A 21522-nucleotide genomic window follows, 5' to 3' on the forward strand; every position below is an offset into this window, starting at 1 on the left:
TTACTACTACTTTTCCTAAACCTTTCATTAGTATATAAATGTTAATGACAAAAATGCCCCTTTGCTTCTATACACCAAACGAAAAACCCCAAAAGTGGAATATAGAATATGAGTGAATCTGTAAGAATTGACTCCATTCACTGTTGACTGGGTAATGCAGCAATGAATGACAAGAGAACACTGAAATCACTAGCTTCAGGCCCCCAGAGTGCCACCAAAAGAAGGGACAGCTTGGCCAGGCTCCTGCTTTTTGTAATGATGTTCTTTCCTGTCTCTGTCGTTGCAGTTCCAGTATGGTGTAGAGAAACATGGAGATGTTGGGTGATGTAGAGCGATGTGTTGAGGGAGTGATAAAAGGAGACAAATGGAAGTGATAGACAGGGTAGAGAAGTGACGGAGATGAGGAGATGCAGGAGATTGAGAGAATGCACTGGTGACATGGAGAGAGATGTCGGGGAGTAAAGAAAAGTAAATACTGGGGGTATAGAGACAGAGTGGTAAATGAGAAGGAGCACTAGGGTTATATAGAGATACAATCGGTAAAGAAGGGAATTTGGCTGTAAAGGTGGTGGAGAATAAATTGGTTTGGATTTACATGGTTGAGAAGAATCTGTGACAGCCAAAAGAAAGGAATGCTTAAAGGCTTATCTTGGCCCCGGTTCACAGCAATGAGATAAAGTGTTATGCAAGCATTTGCCCTCTTACCTGGGTTCTTGGTGGGCAGTAAAGACATCTGGCTTTTGCAGGGGCCAAAAGTCGATCCTGCCAACCATCCATTGCTATGACGTCCCTATGAAGCTGTTGAAGGTGGAGTTACAGGGAGGTAAACTTGAAGGTGGAGTTACAGGGAGTAACCTCTTAACACATACTGATATGACATAGCAAACAATAGTATGAAATATTTATTTATAAAATATTTCACCAGGAAATATACATTGAGATTTCTCTTGTTTTCAAGTATGTCCTGGGTACATATGGGGTAGGGTAAGAGACACAAGGAGTGGATGAGAGGCACGAGGAAGACAGACACTAGGGGCTGATGTGATATATCGTAGGAAGTAAAGTACTAGTTCAAAGTTCTACAGGTAAAGTTAGCATCTACATATTTGGGTAAGAAGAGAGGAAACTCCTGTCTTGTTTTTCAATATGTATTGTTAATTCAACATTTTCTAAAAATTCCAAGCTATTTAGACTCTAGCCAAACGTCAGTACTCAAGGGCAACAGGATTTCCTGGATAATACTTAGCACAGTGCTAAGTGACAGCGTTCATTGTTTGATTACAGGATAATTAGGGAGATTCTAAAATTCTAAACCATGGCATCATACCAGTGTTACATACAGCATACTACGGAAATATGAATAAAAACATTCTAGCAGATGTCTTGGTCTATACAGGAATACAGTGCTTAACTGCAAATAAAAAGTCTAGAACGCCTATCTGCGGAACAAGTGTGGAGTACATTCCATTCAAAGTGGAGATTTTTTCGGCACGTGCAGTGTTTTGTACAGACAGGAATGTGCTAGTGCTACTTTGAAGCATCTACAAGTCCCCTCCATCTCATTGATTAACAAGTGCTTCAATCTAGCAGTCTCAATGTGACCTTCTCTTGAACACGTCATTGAGATAATAGCTATACATCAATAACATATAATGTCAAGCCTAGCAAAGCTTCAAGAGACAGTGTTCTTATTATTAATTTCTTGATCTACAAAGGTAAACCACCAGAATTGTAACTATAAATTCAAGAATTATAAACATTAAAACACAAGCACCATACACAAGTGTGTTTACAGTAGTTAAATACACACAATACAATAAATGGTAAAGTCAACTTTACCTGCAATAGTTTTATGTGTATTTCCTAAGGTTCATCACTGTGGATTTATATTATGGAGTACTCATACTGCATCTGTCGTCAACATGGGCAGCAAAAGTTAGTGATTTTATATGATGCCTTCACCAATCCAACTCAGAAAACCCACCTCTAACAGATGGTTCTTTGCCAAAGTAGTAGTTGGGAGTAAAAGTGCTTATACAGAGTCACAACATGACAAAAAAACACCTACAAAATTCTGGTGCATTCAAGATAAGTACACTCAAAAAAGAAAAAACATACATTGTAGTGCAATTGTGTAAATACAATCTGTAAAGATGGTGTTGTGTTCATACTTAACACACTCACATTGGATGGAGCCTAAAGTTGATTGACTCCACTCAATAAAGCACTACTGCCTTTAAGACAGCAACCTCCATAGATCGTGCTCCAGTGAGATAAAAATAGACAGAGCAATACAACTGGTGCAGTATCAACAGTAAGTAAGCCAATAAGGACAAATGCAGATATCAGGCCTAAGAAAACCCAGCTCTAGGTGCAGATTGCGAGTGTGCCCCCCCACACAAGATGAGAAAAGGAGCCAAGGTCAAATACCAAATAGTCATAATCAAGTCTGATTACCACACTGAAACCACTGCAGGGCAGGTTCTGTTTGTGGAGAAGGTTTAAACAGGAACAAGAACAATCTCATAAGTGCGATACCAGAATGTGTGAGCAGTGAGCACACCACAGCATTACACAAATTACACATTAAACACCCAAACACCTAGCCATCCCCTGAAACGAATACCTTATATTGGGTCACTCAGCATGCATTACCTAATTCAGTAGAGCTGTATTTCACACTGCTATCTGCTCGGGCACCTGACAGGTTAATTTTACTAGCAACATCGGATACCTGGTCTCACCAAGTGTAGCATTTCTGTCAGTAAAAGGGCTTTTTTTGAAACCATTAAACTGTAACCCCATATAGTGAATTACAAATCGTATCACGGTTTCTATGGTTTCCTATGGAGGGACTTGCACTCCAGATGGAACCCTTTCCTAATTTGTGTCACAGCAAAGTTCCGCTAGTTAGTGCAGCACAGTTTTGGCATACCAGCCACCAGTAAATCAAACTGTATTTGTTTAAAAAAAAAAAAAAAATGAAAAAAAATATATTGAAATTTGATGCTTGCACTTACCCTGTACAAGAACTAGCCAAACATATTAACAATGTTAAGATGGAATCTATATGAGTAATGTTGGAAGACATTGAGAGCAAGACATTTTAATTTAATTGAATATATTCTAGAAAAACATCAATGTTATGGTATAGACTTTCAGATGTTAAAAGTTCTTGTTCGCCTGTCTTCCATATAAAGTACATTTAGATATTACAATACCCCTCTAAATTCCTGCTGTGCCTTTCACATGAATGGATGTGTGTATTTCCTACGGAACTCATGTGCTCTTTGTTTAGTTTCTCGCTTATCAACTGGTGTTTTAACTCTCTCAGTATGTGAGTGCTCCTTTCATACAGTTCTGGCTGTTAGCCTTTTCAGAGAGATGATACAGTCTTGCAGGGCCGTCTTTAACGCGGGGCAAAAGGGGCAACTGCCCCGGGCCCTGTCAGTCCTAGGGGGCCCAAAGCAGCTGCCCCATGAGCCTGCCGGTCGCTGTGGTACGTGCGGGCAGACCACTGCAGGCCGCACGATGATGGGCCCCATCGGGTGGCCCATGCTCTTAGGGCCACCCGATGCCAATGAGTCTGCAGGGGCCCGGTTAGTGCTGCAGCGCTTTAACAGCGCGACCGGGCCCCCAGTGATGAGGTCACTGCTAGGAGGAAGTGCAGTCACTACCTCCTAGCTAACACAGAGAATGCCGCGCGGGAGGGAGGAAGAGAGGAGGAGCGCGGACTGGGAGAGAGCTCAACTCCCAACAGCCTCAGACAGCCACTGGACCACAGGTAAGCCACCCTCCTGCAGCCAAAAGGTAGGAAACAGGAGGGTGACTGAATTGTATATTTTCCATGTATGTCTGTTTGTGTGTGTATATCTGTCTCCATGTGTATCAGTCTGTGTGTGTATATCTGTCTGTATGTGTATATGCATGTGTGTCTGTATGTATATCTGTCTGCATGTTTATCAGTCTGTATGTGTATCTGTGTGTTTCTGTGTGTATATATGTCTGTATGTGGATGTGTCTGTTTGTTTGTGTATCTGTCTGCATGTTTATCAGTCTGTGCGTGTATCTGACTGTATGAGTATCTGTGTGTTTCTGTGTGTATATCTGTCTGTGCATGTGTCTGTTTGTGTGTGTATCTGTCTGTATGTGTATATGCATGCGGGTCTGTGTGTCTATCTATCTGTATATCTGTATGTGTGTTTCTGTGTTTATAGCTGTCTTTGTGTGTATGCATGTGTCTGTGTATCGGTCTATATGTGTATCTGTATGAGTCTCTGCGTATTTGTGTATGTGTACCTGCATGTGTGCCAGTGTGTCTGTATATCTGCATGTGTGTCAGTGTGTGCCCCTGTGTATCTGTCTGTGTATCTGAATATGTGTCAGTATGTGTGTCTGTATGTCTTAGTGTGTGTTTGTGTAACTGCATGTGTGTCCGTGTATGTATCTGTATGTGTGTTATTGTGTGTATCTGCATATATGTCAGGGTGTTTTTGTCTGTTTATCTGTGTTTTAGTATGTGTCTGCATGTTTGTTAGTGAGTATCTGTATATCTGTATGTGTGCCAGTGTGTATCTGTGTATGCACCTGTGTGTCTGTCTGTGTATTTAGATGTATGTACTTGTGCATGTCTAAGCCTGTACATGTGTGAGTCTGCATTTGTGTCAGTGTTTGCATCTGCATGTGTGTCTATGTGTGTATTTTCACTAGGTAAAAAATAAGTGTGGCTAAGTCTACGATCTAAGTGTGTAGTTTTTTTTGTGTGTGTCTTTGGGTGGAAGGCTTGTTTTCATGCTAGAAGGTGGGCGGGAGGGGACCAGGGGGCCCAAGCTAATGCTTGTCCAGGGTCCAGTCAACATTAAAGACGGCCCTGCAGTCTTGTAGCAGTTAGCATCTTCGTGCTGGCCAGCTCTCAAGTGAACAAAGTATTGCTTCAAAAGCATGTCTTGAGAGTGACATCATGCTATGCTGGATATGAGCGGTTTATGTGCACGGCTCACAAAGAGGTGCCGCATTCCTTTTAAATCGGGAGTAATGAGAAGCAATGAAACCATCTTTATTGGTGAAAGAATCTAGAATAAAATGAGGTTCTCATTAAATCATATGGTAAAAACAAGGCTTGTAAAGAAGTATTGTAAACCTATCGCCGAGCTTTTTTTTATTCAGTAGATTATTAACTAACTCGAAACGAAATTCTACTACGGGGAAATGTGTGTTTATGAGTTAGCAACTCTTAAAAAAGGACACAAGGCTTCAATCCACAATCCACGAGGTGATGTAAGCAGTAAACAGTGAGTGGTGGTGAGTTTACATTATTAACTCATAACAAAGGACAAAATATTTGGAAAAAATCCCTAACAGAAGTGTGTTGGGGGAACTTTTAACTCAGTATTGTTAACCTTGGAGTTTGGTTGTCAACTTACCACAATGCAAAGTAAACGCCAATAAACCCCAGAGAAAAGTCAACTGATGTGTTGAGGTGTTATGAGAGAGCTTTCAAATGGAGTACTATTGGTAATAAAGAGACACAAACACACATTTCAGAATGGAATACAAGCCTACTTATGTATTGAAAATAAGGATCTTGGTACGGGGCATATAGTAAAAAGACATATCAAAAGGGACACTTCAGGCTGGAACTGCCCCCTCCTCTTGTTTGAAATGAATAATGGAATTATGCATACTGAATAACCTCTCTGTTTACCCAAATCACTTGGAACTGCGTCATCTGAAGCAACATTTGTAGAGGCAGTAAAGAGGCTGATACCTCTCCTGGTTCTATTATTATTTCTAATTAGGGTAGTGTGGATATCCCATAGCAGAGTTTATAGCACACATGCTACTGTTGCTAGGTTTCCCTTAAAATATTGTAAAGTGAAATGCAGATCTGGCCTTGATTCGTTGCACTCATGGGACAAATTAAGCTATTTGTGTAAGTTAACGGACGCTGCTGTGTTGCTTATAAGGCCTATCTTCATTCATTGTATTTGTGAAGGTACTGGGAACTGCTCTACAAGGCAACAACAAAGTGATATCTCTCACATATTTTGTTGATTAATTAATTTTGATTTAATTGCCTCACCACTTCTTTCTGGCAGTAAGAACAGGGTGGTGGTGAAAAAAAAAAAAAGCTAAAGATAATAAAAAAATATGCAATCCATACATCTGAAATAAACGTATATAAATAATAATAGTAATGATAAAAATAAAGACTTATGAGCATAATTGATGCTGTACTAGGTAAAACAATAGCAATCCGCTGTTCAATACTGGGTATTTAACACTTATCAAAGGTTTGAACCTACATTAACATATGAGGCACTTTTACGTTTTGTCTAAGTGCCGTAAGCTGTTAACTGACACTTGGGATAGACAGACTACTATGGCAAATGATATACAGTGGGTTATTTGTAGCCCTATAAATTCATTATCATACCACAGTCATTCAGCTGTGTTAATCACTATGTTTACGTACTGTTAATAACAGGGTTAATGGGTAATTGTATGGTTGCAGCTACGCACTGTAGAAACAGATTTGTACATGATAATTAGAACGTTTTCTTGGATTTGTTTTTCTAATATTTCCCAAAATGTATAAGGAAGATTTCATCTCATAGCACTTCTAGCAATCTATACTTCTGACGTCTCATTTGTAAGCTCAGTCGAGCATTTGTTCCAATGAACAATTGTCACAGTTTGCTCATTTGCTGATATTTCCCCATAATGAAATTGTAAAGCGATACTGAATATGTTGGCACTATATAAAAATGCTAATGATAATAATAATAATATTGGGCCTGATGTGGACAAAGATTGAAAAATTGAATATTGCACTAAAAGTGAATATATGAAACTCAAATACGAAATCATAGCATTAGAATCAAATAGTGATTGTGATGAGAGGGCACACGGTATCAAAGGACGTGAAAGAGTGCTAACAATGAGTATGATAAAGAATCAACAGTATAAGGCACTCAGGGGTGACTCTAAATGTTGGTGCTTGTGCCATAGGTAAGGTGTCTGTCCCACTGAACCCCCTCAGTAAAATAAAGTAAAGGAAATGTAGAGACTTCGATTTAATATAGTTGGATAAGCTTTCCAAATGACTTCAGATTTTATATAGACTTTTAAAATGATTTCTTTAAAAATAATAAAATATAAAAACATACACATAAAAATATGTGAGTATATATACATATAAAAATATCAGAGTATTACAACATTTTAATATCTTTCATATAATATTAAACAGTTCTAAAAGTGTATCCAAAAATATTAAATATCATCTGATATTAGGGCCACGCACTACATGGTGGAAGTCACCTCACTTTGACAATAACTCCATTGAAATGCATTGTTAGTAACATAGCCTCATAACTGGGCTGAGGGTTAACAGTGCAGGTACAATCATAATACAGAGGGAGCAGATGAATAATGACTTATCTCCATTGAACTATGGGATTTATTTTAAAGCTATGTAATTGAATATTTAAGACAATAAACAACACGTTTTTGTTCTGGTTATGGGTAATAAGATTTATACTGGAACACTAATACATTCTAGCTTCTATAACCAAAGGATAACTGTGGCGAAAGTGACCTCGCCACTGGTTTTTGGAGGGGCCTGTTTGCCAACCTCCTGCCCTGCGACTATGGCCCTGGGATATATTGCCCTTCTAGGAACTGATTTGGGCATATTGTATTTTAGTATGCTGCTGCTGGCCCTTTAAGAACCATCTGGGGACATACTGTGGAGTTACTGGGTGGCCACCATTTCATGTATCAGAGGCACATGGTGAGAACAATGGATGAAGCACATGGTGAGAACAATGGATGGCGGCCATTTTAACTCACAGACACTGTTGTGACTTTTCTACACGGTGCCATCTCGCCGGTATTTGGTGCACAAAGACATTGTGCAGAAATTTTAAACTATACAACAGGGGACACATTATACAGTAATTATTTTTCATAAAGCCTGTATATGTTCTGCGGAATCTGCATTAAACTGTATCTTCCAAACTACTGAACGGAACTGGGTGAATTTTGGATATGTGGTTCATCCAGATCCCCCGGTTCCGAGGATTTTATGGGATTATTGCATGTTTTGGGGTCCCTGTGATATGTTTTATAATACTGTATTTCTCTGCCTGTGATAATTATATTAACCATTGTGTTCAGTAATCATATCACAGGCAGAGGGGATGATTTTGTGTGGGAGTGTCTGTGTGTATTGTACGGATTAATTGGTTGTATTTCAAAACCCTGTGGGCAGTACTATGTTTGTGGATTGTGAATAAAAGAGGCTGTATGTGCCAGTACAGTCAGTTCTACTTCACCCTCAATCTGAGTCCTGTCTCTTATTGGGGGAATCTGCTACAAGGGATTGCTATGCTCTGTATTTTCCCTTGCTATAATCACTGAGCTCTTGTAAGATCTTGTTCCTGCTTCACCCTCTTGGAGGAGAGGTTCACCCACTGGAACCTGGAGCCTTGTCGTAGGTCTAGGGTGGGTAGGAGACGGCGAGACCCCAACCAAGCTGCGGCAGTTCGTGGGGTCTACGGTGGTTGTGGTGTCTGGCGGAGCGCTTGGAGCCCTCTGTAAGCGCTAGGAGCATCCTTCAACAGAGGTACCCAGTCGGGTTGCCAGGTGATCCGTTACAATAACTATGAGGACAATAGATATGTCCAGGTACTGGCACACCATATTATGATGTCACCTGACATCACAACAGGTATACAGTATCTAACAAAGGGATTGTACCCATTCCAATCAAACTGCCAGCTGTAGAACACCGTGATGAACAATGATCAGCTTATTGATCCAATTTATTTATCCAAATTAATTTTATTTTTTTAAACTCAGGGTCTGATACATAACCCTGAGACATTACTAAATGTGACACATTACTAAAGGTTTTTTCACTTTCCTCAATATAAACATATCTAAATCATTACACTTGGATCAACAAAATGATCCAGTTTTAATTTTTAGTTTGTAAACAAATGATAAAGATTTACAACACTTTCACTTATTCCAAAAGCTCCTGATGTCTGGTTCACCACTAATTAAAAATAGCTAAGGAACAGAAATGACCAGGTAAAACAAAGGCTAATATTTGTAAGGTGGTAGTACTGGCTGTGTATACCACAGTGTTGGACATTGTTCCTCTACCTCTTACATTGTAAGGGATCACTAGAAGAACCAATTTAAAGCAGACAGGTTATGTGCAGTAAACCTGTCCACACGGATTCATTCATCTCAATGAAGTAAACACTCATCTGTCCTCTGAAGTACTACATATATATTTGTTTTATAAATCTGATTACTGTTTCTTTATGAAGATAAGCAGCAATTGTGTGTTTTTCAATTGCACTGCTGACTTGTAATGTACTTTTATTATATTAGGATCCATTAATACAGTGCCTAATGAACTCTGGCCACAGATGATACTAATAATGTTAACACACATATAGGTGCACATCATATATTGTCAACCTCTATAGTAAGCTTAGCATACTCTCATAATAAGACTTCATTATAGCCTTAACCAAAGATACATTTCACATAATAACAAAAATCAAAAGCTCTCAATAGGAATCCTTGCCCTGAGGGAGATATACCCTCTCAAATTGCTTTTTTAGTCAATTGTCTGTCAGCATTATTAAAACAAAATGGAAACCAGAAGCCATGACTTTATATTCCTAACTTTATGTCTAGTTTCTATGGCGTGAGCAGCTGTACAAGGATTACTGAAAAGCAAGGCAGTTGTTCTGCACTATATTCAAAGATTTACATATCTGGCACTCACACAAGATTGCAATCTGTCTGTGGAATATAGACCGTTGAAATATTTCTATTTGATTGAATGAGTTTACCCTACCTATGTAAAGCATCTAGACAGTGTGTTTACAGTAGATAAAAAAGATTAACACAACCTCAGATTTGTACCTTCAGCTTTATTAACGTATAGATTTTATATTATTATTATTATTATTATTATTATTATAATACTTGTAACGGATCGCCTGGCACCCCGACTGGGTACCTCCGTTAATGGATGCTCCTAGCGTTTCCTGAGGACTCCAAGCACTGCAGCAGACACCACAACCACCGAATCAGAGAAGCGTATAAATCCTCTCAAGCATAGGAATGCTGTAGACAGTTGAATAGGAAACCATACGAATAGGTTTACACTCCTAGCAGTCAAACTGAAACAGCATACCATAAATCCTCCCCCAATAATGAGACGACACTTCACTTTGAGGGTTAAGCAGGAACTCTGGACTGGCTCATCCAGCCTGGCTTTTATTACACTTGTACACTTACAGGCCACACCCAGGGGGAGGCATAAAATAACCAATCACATACATGGTTCAGCCCACACATCCCCTCCCCTCTGATAACAGTAAACCCAATTATACAGTACACATTTTAACCAAGTTCTGGATGTACCCCAAAAACAGGGGGTACACCTTTAAATCCAGCATCGCCCTTATTCAGGGGGACAACATATCCAAAAATCAGTTCATTCGGATAAACGGTTCGGGAGATATAGGGTTCCAAAGATTTGACCGACCGCATGGGTAAAGTATCCGAAAACAGTTCCATGCATTTTGGCCCTGCGGTCGGTCACAGACAAGGGAATGAAAACAGGCGAATTGCCTGTGTTATAGAGCCTGGAGAGGGTTTGAATGAATTCCCTTGTTTGTGGGGTTCTTTCTACCGAACGGCGGGCCATTCGGTAGTTTCTATACGAATTTCTGGAAGTATGGAGGTCTCAGCGGTGATTGCCTAGTCGAGTGTCCGATTTTAGTTCCAGACACTAGACGGCAAAACACAGCTGTTCGGGAGTTTAAGATGGCCGCCGCCACGTGTTCGTTTCCCGAATGGCGGCCACCCAGAGGACAAAGAATACATTACACTGATTGCCAATTACCCGTTTGCAACATTGTTGCAAACGGTAATTGGAGGCACACTTATTCCTGGGTGGTCTGGTTGTTCGGTAGTTTCACTCAGTATAATGAATGGAGTGATTCTACCGAACAATCAGATGAATGCTGCATACATATAACCCAGGTTAACTGAACACATAAATACATACATGATATTAAAGGCAGTATTACTGTAATATGCTCCACAGTCTTAAAGGTACAGTATCCCAAAAGTCCCAATATGTCCACAGATGATTTTAAAAGGGCCAGCAGCAGCAATATAAAGTACAACATGCCCAAATATAGTGCTTTAAACGTACCAATATTCCAGGGGCCATAGTCAGCAGGTAAGAGGCAGGCAGCCAGGCCCCTCCAATACCCAGTGGCGAGGCGGGTTCCGCCACATTTCTCCCCTTTCCCATTAAGACTATCCAGACTCCAGACCTCCAGTCGGTCTGGGGCTCTGATAGTCGGCTGGCCTTTCTCACAGGGTGTAGTTGTCCATATGGCCCCCTGCCACTTGTGCCCAGTTGTAGGTCCATGGCTTGGGGAGAAAGCAACCAGGGTGTCCTCTCCCCTGGTTGAACAAAGCTGTTGTTGGGGAAAAACGACGGTCTCCCCTTCCGATATTTTGTCTGGCTGTTGGGGACCAGGACCGACTGTCCCTATCCCCAGTGGTGTAGGTGCAGAGACTACGGTCCCATCTGCACGGTTGTGGGGCTTACTGTCTCCCCTTGGTGGGCTAAGCTGCCGCTGGGGAGCGGGAGTAAAAAACTCCTCTCCCTGAACCGTAGACTGCCGCTGGGGAGCAAGGACGTCCCCTTCAGCTCCCTGTAACTTGGGCGCAGAGACCACGGTCCCATCTACACTGGTGAGGGGCTTACTGTCTCCCCTTGGTGAGCTGTGCTGCCGCTGGGGAGAGGGAATAACAAACTCCTCTCCCTGAACCGTAGACTGCCGCTGGGGAGCAAGGACGTCTCCTTCAGCTCCCTGTAACTTGGGTGCAGAGACCACGGTCCCATCTGTGCTGGTGTGGGGCTTACTGTCTCCCCTTGGGGTGTTAGGCTGCCGCTGGGGGGCAAGGAGCACCTTCAGCCCCCTGTAACACACACTGCCGCTGGGGATCTGGGCCAACTGCCCAGCCTCCCTGTAGGGCCGGTAGAGAGATCTCGGTCCCATCTCCACCTGCCATCTGTGGGTCTTCCCAGGACCAGTCGATAAGGTCCCTCGTTTCTGGGGCTGGTTGGGTAGTAGGAGGTACCGAATGCAGGTCTCCTACTGACGGGCTTAGTTGTTTGGGGGGGGAACAAAACTCACCGATCCCAATGGTGTACAGTCCATAAGCCCCATCAGGTTAGAGACAGGCGGTGTCACTGGATCATATAAGTCCGCATAATTCGGTTCGATCTCCCACTACTCTGGTGGTACTTGCCGGGTATAGGGTAACTGACTGGAGCTGAACAGGTGCTGGTAATCCTGCTCCAGTTCCCATTCCTGGACAGCCAGTTCAGTCAGGTCTGGCCTTAGGTCGTCGGCCATAGGGAGATCCAGTACGGTCTCTCTGTGGTCAAATATGTCCCAAAGCCGTGACTCTGCTGCACTCCTAAATTCCGGTTCTGCAAATGTCCCCCATAATAAGCCAGGGCCATTATAATCCTTGCCCTCGGGTTTGTCAAATTTGGCCATTCCGGGAACCCGCTGAACCGCATACCAACGTAGCGCTTGGTATGCATCCTCGAGACCCAGTTCCCTCTAATTGGGAAATTGGCAATCAGTGTAATGTATTCTTTGTCCTCTGGGTGGCCGCCATTCGGGAAACGAACACGTGGCGGCGGCCATCTTAAACTCCTGAACAGCTGTGTTTTGCCGTCGAGTGTCTGGAACTAAAATCGGACACTCGACTAGGCAAACACCGCTGAGACCTCCATACTTCCAGAAATTCGTATAGAAACTACCGAATGGCCCGCCGTTCGGTAGAAAGAACCCCACAAACAAGGGAATTCATTCAAACCCTCTCCAGGCTCTATAACACAGGCAATTCGCCTGTTTTCATTCCCTTGTCTGTGACCGACCGCAGGGCCAAAATGCATGGAACTGTTTTCGGATACTTTACCCATGTGGTCGGTCAAATCTTTGGAACCCTATATCTCCCGAACCGTTTATCCGAATGAACAGATTTTTGGATATGTTGTCCCCCTGAATAAGGGCTATCCAGCGATGCTGGATTTAAAGGTGTACCCCCTGTTTTTGGGGTACATCCAGAACTTGGTTAAAATGTGTACTGTATAATTGGGTTTACTGTTATCAGAGGGGAGGGGATGTGTGGGCTGAACCATGTATGTGATTGGTTATTTTATGCCTCCCCCTGGGTGTGGCCTGTAAGTGTACAAGTGTAAAAAAAGCCAGGCTGGATGAGCCAGTCCAGAGTTCCTGCTTAACCCTCAAAGTGAAGTGTCGTCTCATTATTGGGGGAGGATTTATGGTATGCTGTTTCAGTTTGACTGCTAGGAGTGTAAACCTATTCGTATGGTTTCCTATTCAACTGTCTACAGCATTCCTATGCTTGAGAGGATTTATACGCTTCTCTGATTCGGTGGTTGTGGTGTCTGCTGCAGTGCTTGGAGTCCTCAGGAAACGCTAGGAGCATCCATTAACGGAGGTACCCAGTCGGGGTGCCAGGCGATCCATTACATTGGTGGCAAGCGGTGGGATGGCGTCCTGGTGTGAGAGGAACAACACCCTGGAGACACAGGAATTATTATGGAGTGGCATAGAACCAGCGAGTCCCTGGACAGTGCTCCAGGTGGAAGAGGAGTTTAACCGGAGGTTACAGAACCTCTTGGCGCCACTGGTAAAGCCAATAGTAGAGGCAACCAGGTTGGACTGCAGTGAGAGCGCCCGACAAGAGATGTGGGAAGAAACCCTAGAGGGTGTCCAGCGTTGGCGAGGTGAGCGTCTTCCCAGCAAGGAGACGCGATTACAAGCCAGAGTGGCCCTACGGATACCTATGCTGGGAGAACAGGCTCAGGAGGAATGGGTGATGCAACTTGATTCACTGGCATGGAGGGAACTGGGTCTCGAGGATGCATACCAAGCGCTACGTTGGTATGCGGTTCAGCAGGTTCCCGGAATGGCCAAATTTGACAAACCCGAGGGCAAGGATTATAATGGCCCTGGCTTATTATGGGGGACATTTGCAGAACCGGAATTTAGGAGTGCAGCAGAGTCACGGCTTTGGGACATATTTGACCACAGAGAGGCCGTACTGGATCTCCCTATGGCCGACGACCTAAGGCCAGACCTGACTGAACTGGCTGTCCAGGAATTGGAGGCACACTTATTCCTGGGTGGTCTGGTTGTTCGGTAGTTTCACTCAGTATAATGAATGGAGTGATTCTACCGAACAATCAGATGAATGCTGCATACATATAACCCAGGTTAACTGAACACATAAATACATACATGATATTAAAGGCAGTATTACTGTAATATGCTCCACAGTCTTAAAGGTACAGTATCCCAAAAGTCCCAATATGTCCACAGATGATTTTAAAAGGGCCAGCAGCAGAAATATAAAGTACAACATGCCCAAATATAGTGCTTTAAACGTACCAATATTCCAGGGGCCATAGTCAGCAGGTAAGAGGCAGGCAGCCAGGCCCCTCCAATACCCAGTGGCGAGGCGGGTTCCGCCACATTTCTCCCCTTTCCCATTAAGACTATCCAGACTCCAGACCTCCAGTCGGTCTGGGGCTCTGATAGTCGGCTGGCCTTTCTCACATGGTGTAGTTGTCCATATGGCCCCCTGCCACTTGTGCCCAGTTGTAGGTCCATGGCTTGGGGAGAAAGCAACCAGGGTGTCCTCTCCCCTGGTTGAACAAAGCTGTTGTTGGGGAAAAATTCCAGGGGCCATAGTCAGCAGGTAAGAGGCAGGCAGCCAGGCCCCTCCAATACCCAGTGGCGAGGCGGGTTCCGCCACAATACTTTATTTTTTTATTTTTTTTAAATAAACCGTTATATAGTGGTAGCCGGTAAGGTAATGATACATGCATAGTGGCCAGAGGACATGACATGATACAAATGTTACAAAGATGTGCACATATATACTTTAGTCAGTGCATTCATGTATTAGTGTTAAGTGAATTCCATCACTTGGCCCTAGAAATCTTAACACTTGTGGATGCTAAACAAGAGTTCACCTAGGAGATCAACTGTCCTAAAGCCAGTAAAATATAAATCACTCTGTAGGTGGCTCCTTGTCATTCCTGATGCATTGCAATGTTCAAATCTTCGCCACAATGTGTGTGAAATACAGAGGGAACTAATGTTTGAGCCTTGGTTGTCACCTGTAGAAAGCACTTGATAAAGCCTACTCATGGCTCATAAACAAGTGAGTGGTTCTAAGTTACCATACATCTGTGTGATATTTTGTTGACCTACTATATATCCTTTGTTGTATTTTTTTTTAATTACATAATTGGATTGCATTGCATACTCTGTTTGGAAGTTCATGTAACAGGCTAGGTTGAATCTCTGAATTAGATTAAAAAAAAAAGCTACATTCCAATATACCACATGCTCCTCCACTTAACGGATAATATGTAACCAACCTTCTAGAGAACATAACATACTAACAAAATACTCCATTAAAAAATATCAACATTTCAAGAAAGATATAGCTACATCTAATTTTTAGGGTACTCTCTACTTATATGGGGATAAACTACAATTTATCTGTTGATAATTATTGACATGTCCTACACCTTTCAACAGTCAAGCTTAAATAGTTACTCCAAGCACTAATGAAATTAAGTGGTCATGGTGCTTGGAGTCTGCGAAATGTTACACATACAGAGTTAAAGCAGTTTGCTGCCAAAGGTATAACTGTAGCCCTGGCAGTGTCATTAGCCAAACGACTTGCTAAAAATAGCAAATCCTCTCCTCAGGCTGTCCCTCTGGAACATCCTTTCTCCTGCAGTAAGAGGGAATGACATCACTGGAGGAGGTTCGAACCGCAGGGAGAACTTGGCCTCAGTGTGGCATCACAGCTAAGTTTTTTCTTTCTTTCTTTTTTTTAGGTGGGGTCGGAGAGTATAGACAAATTAATGGAAGTATTTGACACTTAGTGAATTCAACACCTCAAAAGGACTTGAGAAACGACATAAAAAAATTCGAACAATAAACCAATATCCCAAAAAAGTTTAAAGTGTTTGTGCATTAGCAGAAGTAAAATCTCTCGCCATGATTCGATGATGTGAGTAAACAACATCACTGAACATATAGTAACAATTCAGAGTTAAAGGGAAACTCCAGTGCCAGGAAAACAATCCGTTTTCCTGGCACTGCAGGTCCCCTCTCCCTCCCACCCCCCAATCCCCGGTTGCTGAAGGGGTGAAAACCCCTTGAGTAACTTACCTGAGGCAGCGACGATGTCCCACGTCGCTGCTTCCTCCTCCGCCGCCGGTCCTCCTCTGCATTGCGTCGGCCGGTGGGCGAGACTGATCCCACACACCGGCCGGGGAGACTAAATGCGCATGCACGGCAATGCCGCGCATGCGCATTAGCGCTCCCCATAGGAAAGCATTGAAAATGCATTTCAATGCTTTCCTATGGGGAAATGAGCGACGCTGGTTGTCCTCACATAGCGTGAGGACGTCCAGCGACGCGCTAGAAACCAGGAAGTGCCCTCTAGAGGTGGAGTTAACCCTGCAAGGTAATTATTGCAGTTTATAAAAAACTGCAATAATTACAGTTGCATGGTTAAGGGAAGTGGGAGTTGGCACCCAGACCACTCCAATGGGCAGAAGTGGCCTGGGTTTAAAGGACACATAAGCAATGCAAATACAATATAACATTATAAAATCAACAACACAACCAATACACATGTGTATCAGATATGAGTTGTCCAGTTTGAAGTACTTTAACCCCTTAGTGACCAGACCGCTTTTCAGTTTTCTTACCATTTGGACTGTTTTTACATTTCTGCTGTGTTTGTGTTTAGCTGTAATTTTCCTCTTACTCATTTACTGTACCCATACATATTATATACCGTTTTTCTCAACATTAAATGGTCTTTCTAAAGATACCATTATTTTCATCATATCATATAATTTACTATACATTTTTTTATAAAATATGAGGAAACAGTTTAAAAAAACACACCTTTTTAAACTTTGACCCCCAAAATCTGTTACGCATCTACAACCGCCAAAGAACACCCGTGCTAAATAGTTTCAAAATTTTGGCCTGAGTTTAGAAATAATCAATGTTCACATGTTCTTAGCTTTTTTATTTTGCACGTTATAGGGCAATAGGTACAAGTAGCATTTTGCGATTTTCAAACCATTGATATCTGTCAGGAATCCCTGAATAACCCTTAACATGTATATTTTTAAAAGAAGAAAACCTAAGGTATTAAACTTGGGGTATTTTGACTCTTTTCATGCAACCATTTTACCAGCAATCTATGCCAAATTTAAAAAATATATATAATTTGTGATTTTTTTGACACACATAGTAATTTAAGAATACATGTAATGAGAACTTTAAAGGTTACTGCCAAAGAACACCCCAATATGAGTTCAACAACTTCTCCTGAGTATAGTGATATGTGTAGGTGTGTCGGGTTCTCTGGGGGCTAAACGACCTTATTTGGAGGGTGCGCATTCCAGTTTTCCAACTTGGAATTTTCACAGTTAGTCATCATGCACCCATGCCCTATTTGAGACATTTTTGAAGCCGGCCAGTGTAATTTACCCCCATCAAACCATATATTTTTGAAAATTAGACGGCCTAGGGTATTTCAAATGGTGGTATTTTAACACTTTCATTGCACTAATTCTACCACCAGTCTTTGTCAAACTTTTGGGTAGTCATTTTTTGTGTTATTTGTCTCTCACATTGTATTTTAGTCATATATTCTCAATTCCTGTTATGTGTTACTGACAAAGAACCAATAAGTGTTCAGCAACATCTCCTGAGTACAACAGTGCCCCCAATGTACAGGTTTTATAGTTTTTTGCAAACTTACAGGGGTCAAATGTAGGGCTTTACCCTTTTCCATGTTTGTACATTGAAATTTGTCAGATTGGTTTGCTGGGCCTATGTTGCCTTTGAGACTGTATGGCAGCCCAGGAATAAAAATTAACCCCACAATGTCATACATTTGTAAGAGTAGACAATCCATGGTATTCAAAATGGGGTATGTCCAGTCTTTTTTAGTAGCCACTTAGTCTACACTTTTTTAGTAGCCACTTAGTCTACACTGGCCAAAATTAGCGTTAATATATTTTATTTGCATTTTTCACACAAACTGCCATTTCACCAATGATATTATCAGTAAAATACATTTTACTGCTCTAAAACACTCATATTTGTGTAGAGTAATGTCTTACGAGTACAACAGTACCCCTCAAGTACAGATTCTATGGTGATTTGGAAAGTTACAGGGTCAAACATAAGATTTGCTAATTTCTGTTTTTTCTAAATTGCTATTTGCCAGATTGGCTATGTTACCTTTGAGACAGTATGGCAGCCTAGAAATGAAATTTAATCACACCATTACATACCATTTGAGAAAGTAGACAACCCAGGATATTCAAAATAGGGTATGTCCAGTCTTTTGTAGTAGCCACTAAGCCACAAACGCTTGCCAAAGTTAGCGTTCATATTTGTTTTTTGCATTCTTTTACACAAAAACTGCACTTTTACTGGTGATATCGTTGTGATACATTTTACTGTTTTAAACACTCATATTTGTGTTAAGCGAAGTCTCCCGAGTATAACAATACCCCCATATAAAGGTTTTATGATGTTTTGGAAAGTTACGGGGTTAAAAATAGGGCTTGCCAATTAAATTCTCTAGACTGTGTGTAAGGGTTGTCAGACAGGTCCCTCAAATTATAATTAATAAAATCAAATAATTATGTAGTTAATAGCTAAATATATATGTGTGTAGAATGTGTGTGTGTGTATATATTTTTATATTTTAAAAAAAACATTTTATTTATTTATTTATATATATATATATATATATATATATAAATATAAAAATAAATCAAATGTTTATTATATTATACATGCACATATATATATATATAATACATGTGTATGTATTTATGTATACTATATTATAAAATGCTATAATTATATAATATATGTATAATATATTTATTTTATAATTTTTTAAAACATTTTTAGCAGCCGGGGCTACTGCCTGACAACTCAGACAGTCCCCCTGCTGGCAGCTCCATAGACTCCTATTGCGGCGATGTGATCATGGCGATTACATGGCCCTGGAGAGAAAATCTAAATATTTTTATTTACTTTTTGAAACTTTTAGTTAAGTTTTACAAACTTTGTAAAACTTTTTTTCAGGCACTGGGGGAATGCCTGATAGCTCAGGCAGGCCCCCTGCAGACACTGCACAAGACGGATATTCCGGCCATGTGATCGCGAGGACCCTGCTATCACAGGGCAGGGAGGGCCGGATCGGGCAGTGGGGGCCTGCCTCAGGTTGAACGCGATCACCGGCGGGGGATCGCTAGTGATCAGGTAAGTGACGATTTACTATCGGACGTACCAGGTACGTCCGAGGTCATTAACAATCATTTTTTGTCGGACGTACAAGTCGGAAAGGGGTTAAAGAAACATACACACACACAGCAAGTTCATTATGGTACATAGTAGCTTAATAACATGTACAGCAACATTAAAGGTACACTATAGTGACAGGAATACAATCATGTATTCCTGTCACTATAGCTGTAATAAAACTTTTTAGGTGGCCAGACAACCTGTAATCAATGTAAAAGGTCAATTTACTTATCTTCATTCCAGTGCTGCCCTGGTCTGTCATGGCTGGCTTCGCCCTTGTTCCACCCCTCAGTTCAAAACTGATGATTTTAGGCAATCCAAAGTTTTCCCATATGAAAGCATTGTTAGGATATTTCACATGTGTGGCAGAGATGCATTGAATTGACGCATCTCTATGAGGAACATTCAGCGTCTCCATGCAAAGCGAGGAGAAGCGGAAAGTCAGTGCTGCACACTGTACATAACAGACCCAGGAAGCGGCCGCCTGAGGAGTGGCCACTAAAGGTATTGCTAGGCAGCAATGTAAATACTGTCTTTTCTCTGAAAAGGCAGCGTTTACATTAAAATGCCTGCAGGGACAAGCTCAACACACCAGAAACAACTACAATAAGTTATAGTTGTACTGATGACTATATTGTCCCTTTAATGTATTTGTCTGTCTCTAACCTTGGATCTGTGAAGTAATCAGAAAGGACCATTTTCCTTTTGTTAATCTAGTAATGTCAGCCTGTACAGATTAACAATTGAATCTTGATTTGTAAGATAACATTTACTGTCTTTGGCAGCATTCTGGCATTAAAATGGTCTGTAAATCTCAACTGTGACAGTATTGAAAACACTTGCACTTGCCACATCTTAATGCCTCATATTTAAAGTACTGATGTTTCTGACTTATGAGATGTAAATCTAGAATAGCTACCTGAACGGTCTCAGTGTGAAACTATTTAATAAAAGTTTAAAGGACCACTCCACACCCATAAAGCATTTCAGCTTGCTGATGGCGGGTACGTGCACGGAGGGAACTCGTCTGGTGAAAAAGAGGAAGGCTCGCAAAGGCAGCATTTCAGAAGAACGGACGCTTTTGCAAACTGTTTTAAGAACACATGCATGGAAATGCACGAGTGTATTCATTGGTGATGTATCTACTAAAGAGTGATTTTAATTTTTTTTTTAGAATATGGGCAGTTGAGTGTTCCATTAATAGAAGAATCTCAAATTACCTGTAGACTGTCCAGGATTACTCGAAGGGACTGAACTTGTCTTCGGACAGAGTTTGAGAATCGTTCGTATGTAGCCGCATCATATTCACTCATTTGAATTTCCTTCAACCTGGGAAGTAGGTTATATTCTGTTAGTTAATCAGCCATCCAGCAAATACAGAAAATATGTGAAATATATCTTACTGCCGTGTATTGATATGAACAAATATAAATGAACAAACATCTTCTCTCATCTAGTTCCATTATGTATAAAGATATAATGTCACCAGTTATCTGCATGTTGTGTTTACCAATGTGTCAGCACTGTATGGTATTTTTACTTAAAGAGAATAAATGTATTTATTACTTTGTTATAAAAAGTGGGTTAAGAATACAGTAAAAACTGTTAAATTAAGGATCCCTTTAAAGAAATGCTGAGCAGTTTAAAATACTTTAACCCCTTAAGGACACATGACATGTGTGACATGTCATGATTCCCTTTTATTCCAGAAGTTTGGTCCTTAAGGGGTTAAAGGTCTCTCAGAGGTAGATTTGTTACCTTTATTGTAATGTATTATAAAGATTTAAAAATCCAATTTCTAAATATTTTTCATTTGGACTACAACTCCAAGATCTAATTTTGGTTGAGCCCTCTTACACATTTTTTATCCTATAACTTTCTAAGCAAGAGCTGGCAAAGCATTATGGGTGGTGTAGTTCAACATCAGCTGGCGAGCCACCTGTTACTTCCCCCTAATAATAATATATGATCTTTGGTCATAGGAGGAGTACAA

At 41.2% G+C, this 21522-nt stretch overlaps 1 protein-coding gene across 1 annotated transcript in view; it reads right to left on the minus strand.

Moving 5' to 3' along the window:
• Positions 1-21522, minus strand: part of VWA8 (von Willebrand factor A domain containing 8) — a 376054-nt gene that overhangs the window by 19307 nt on the left and 335225 nt on the right. Inside the window, exon 41 of the mRNA XM_063425968.1 lies at positions 20750-20858. Within this exon, the coding sequence (XP_063282038.1) occupies positions 20750-20858 (109 nt within the window). The remainder of the gene's footprint in view (positions 1-20749; positions 20859-21522) is intronic.

This window comes from Pelobates fuscus, chromosome 1, assembly GCF_036172605.1.
Source record: "Pelobates fuscus isolate aPelFus1 chromosome 1, aPelFus1.pri, whole genome shotgun sequence".
Taxonomy (NCBI): Eukaryota; Metazoa; Chordata; class Amphibia; order Anura; family Pelobatidae; genus Pelobates; species Pelobates fuscus.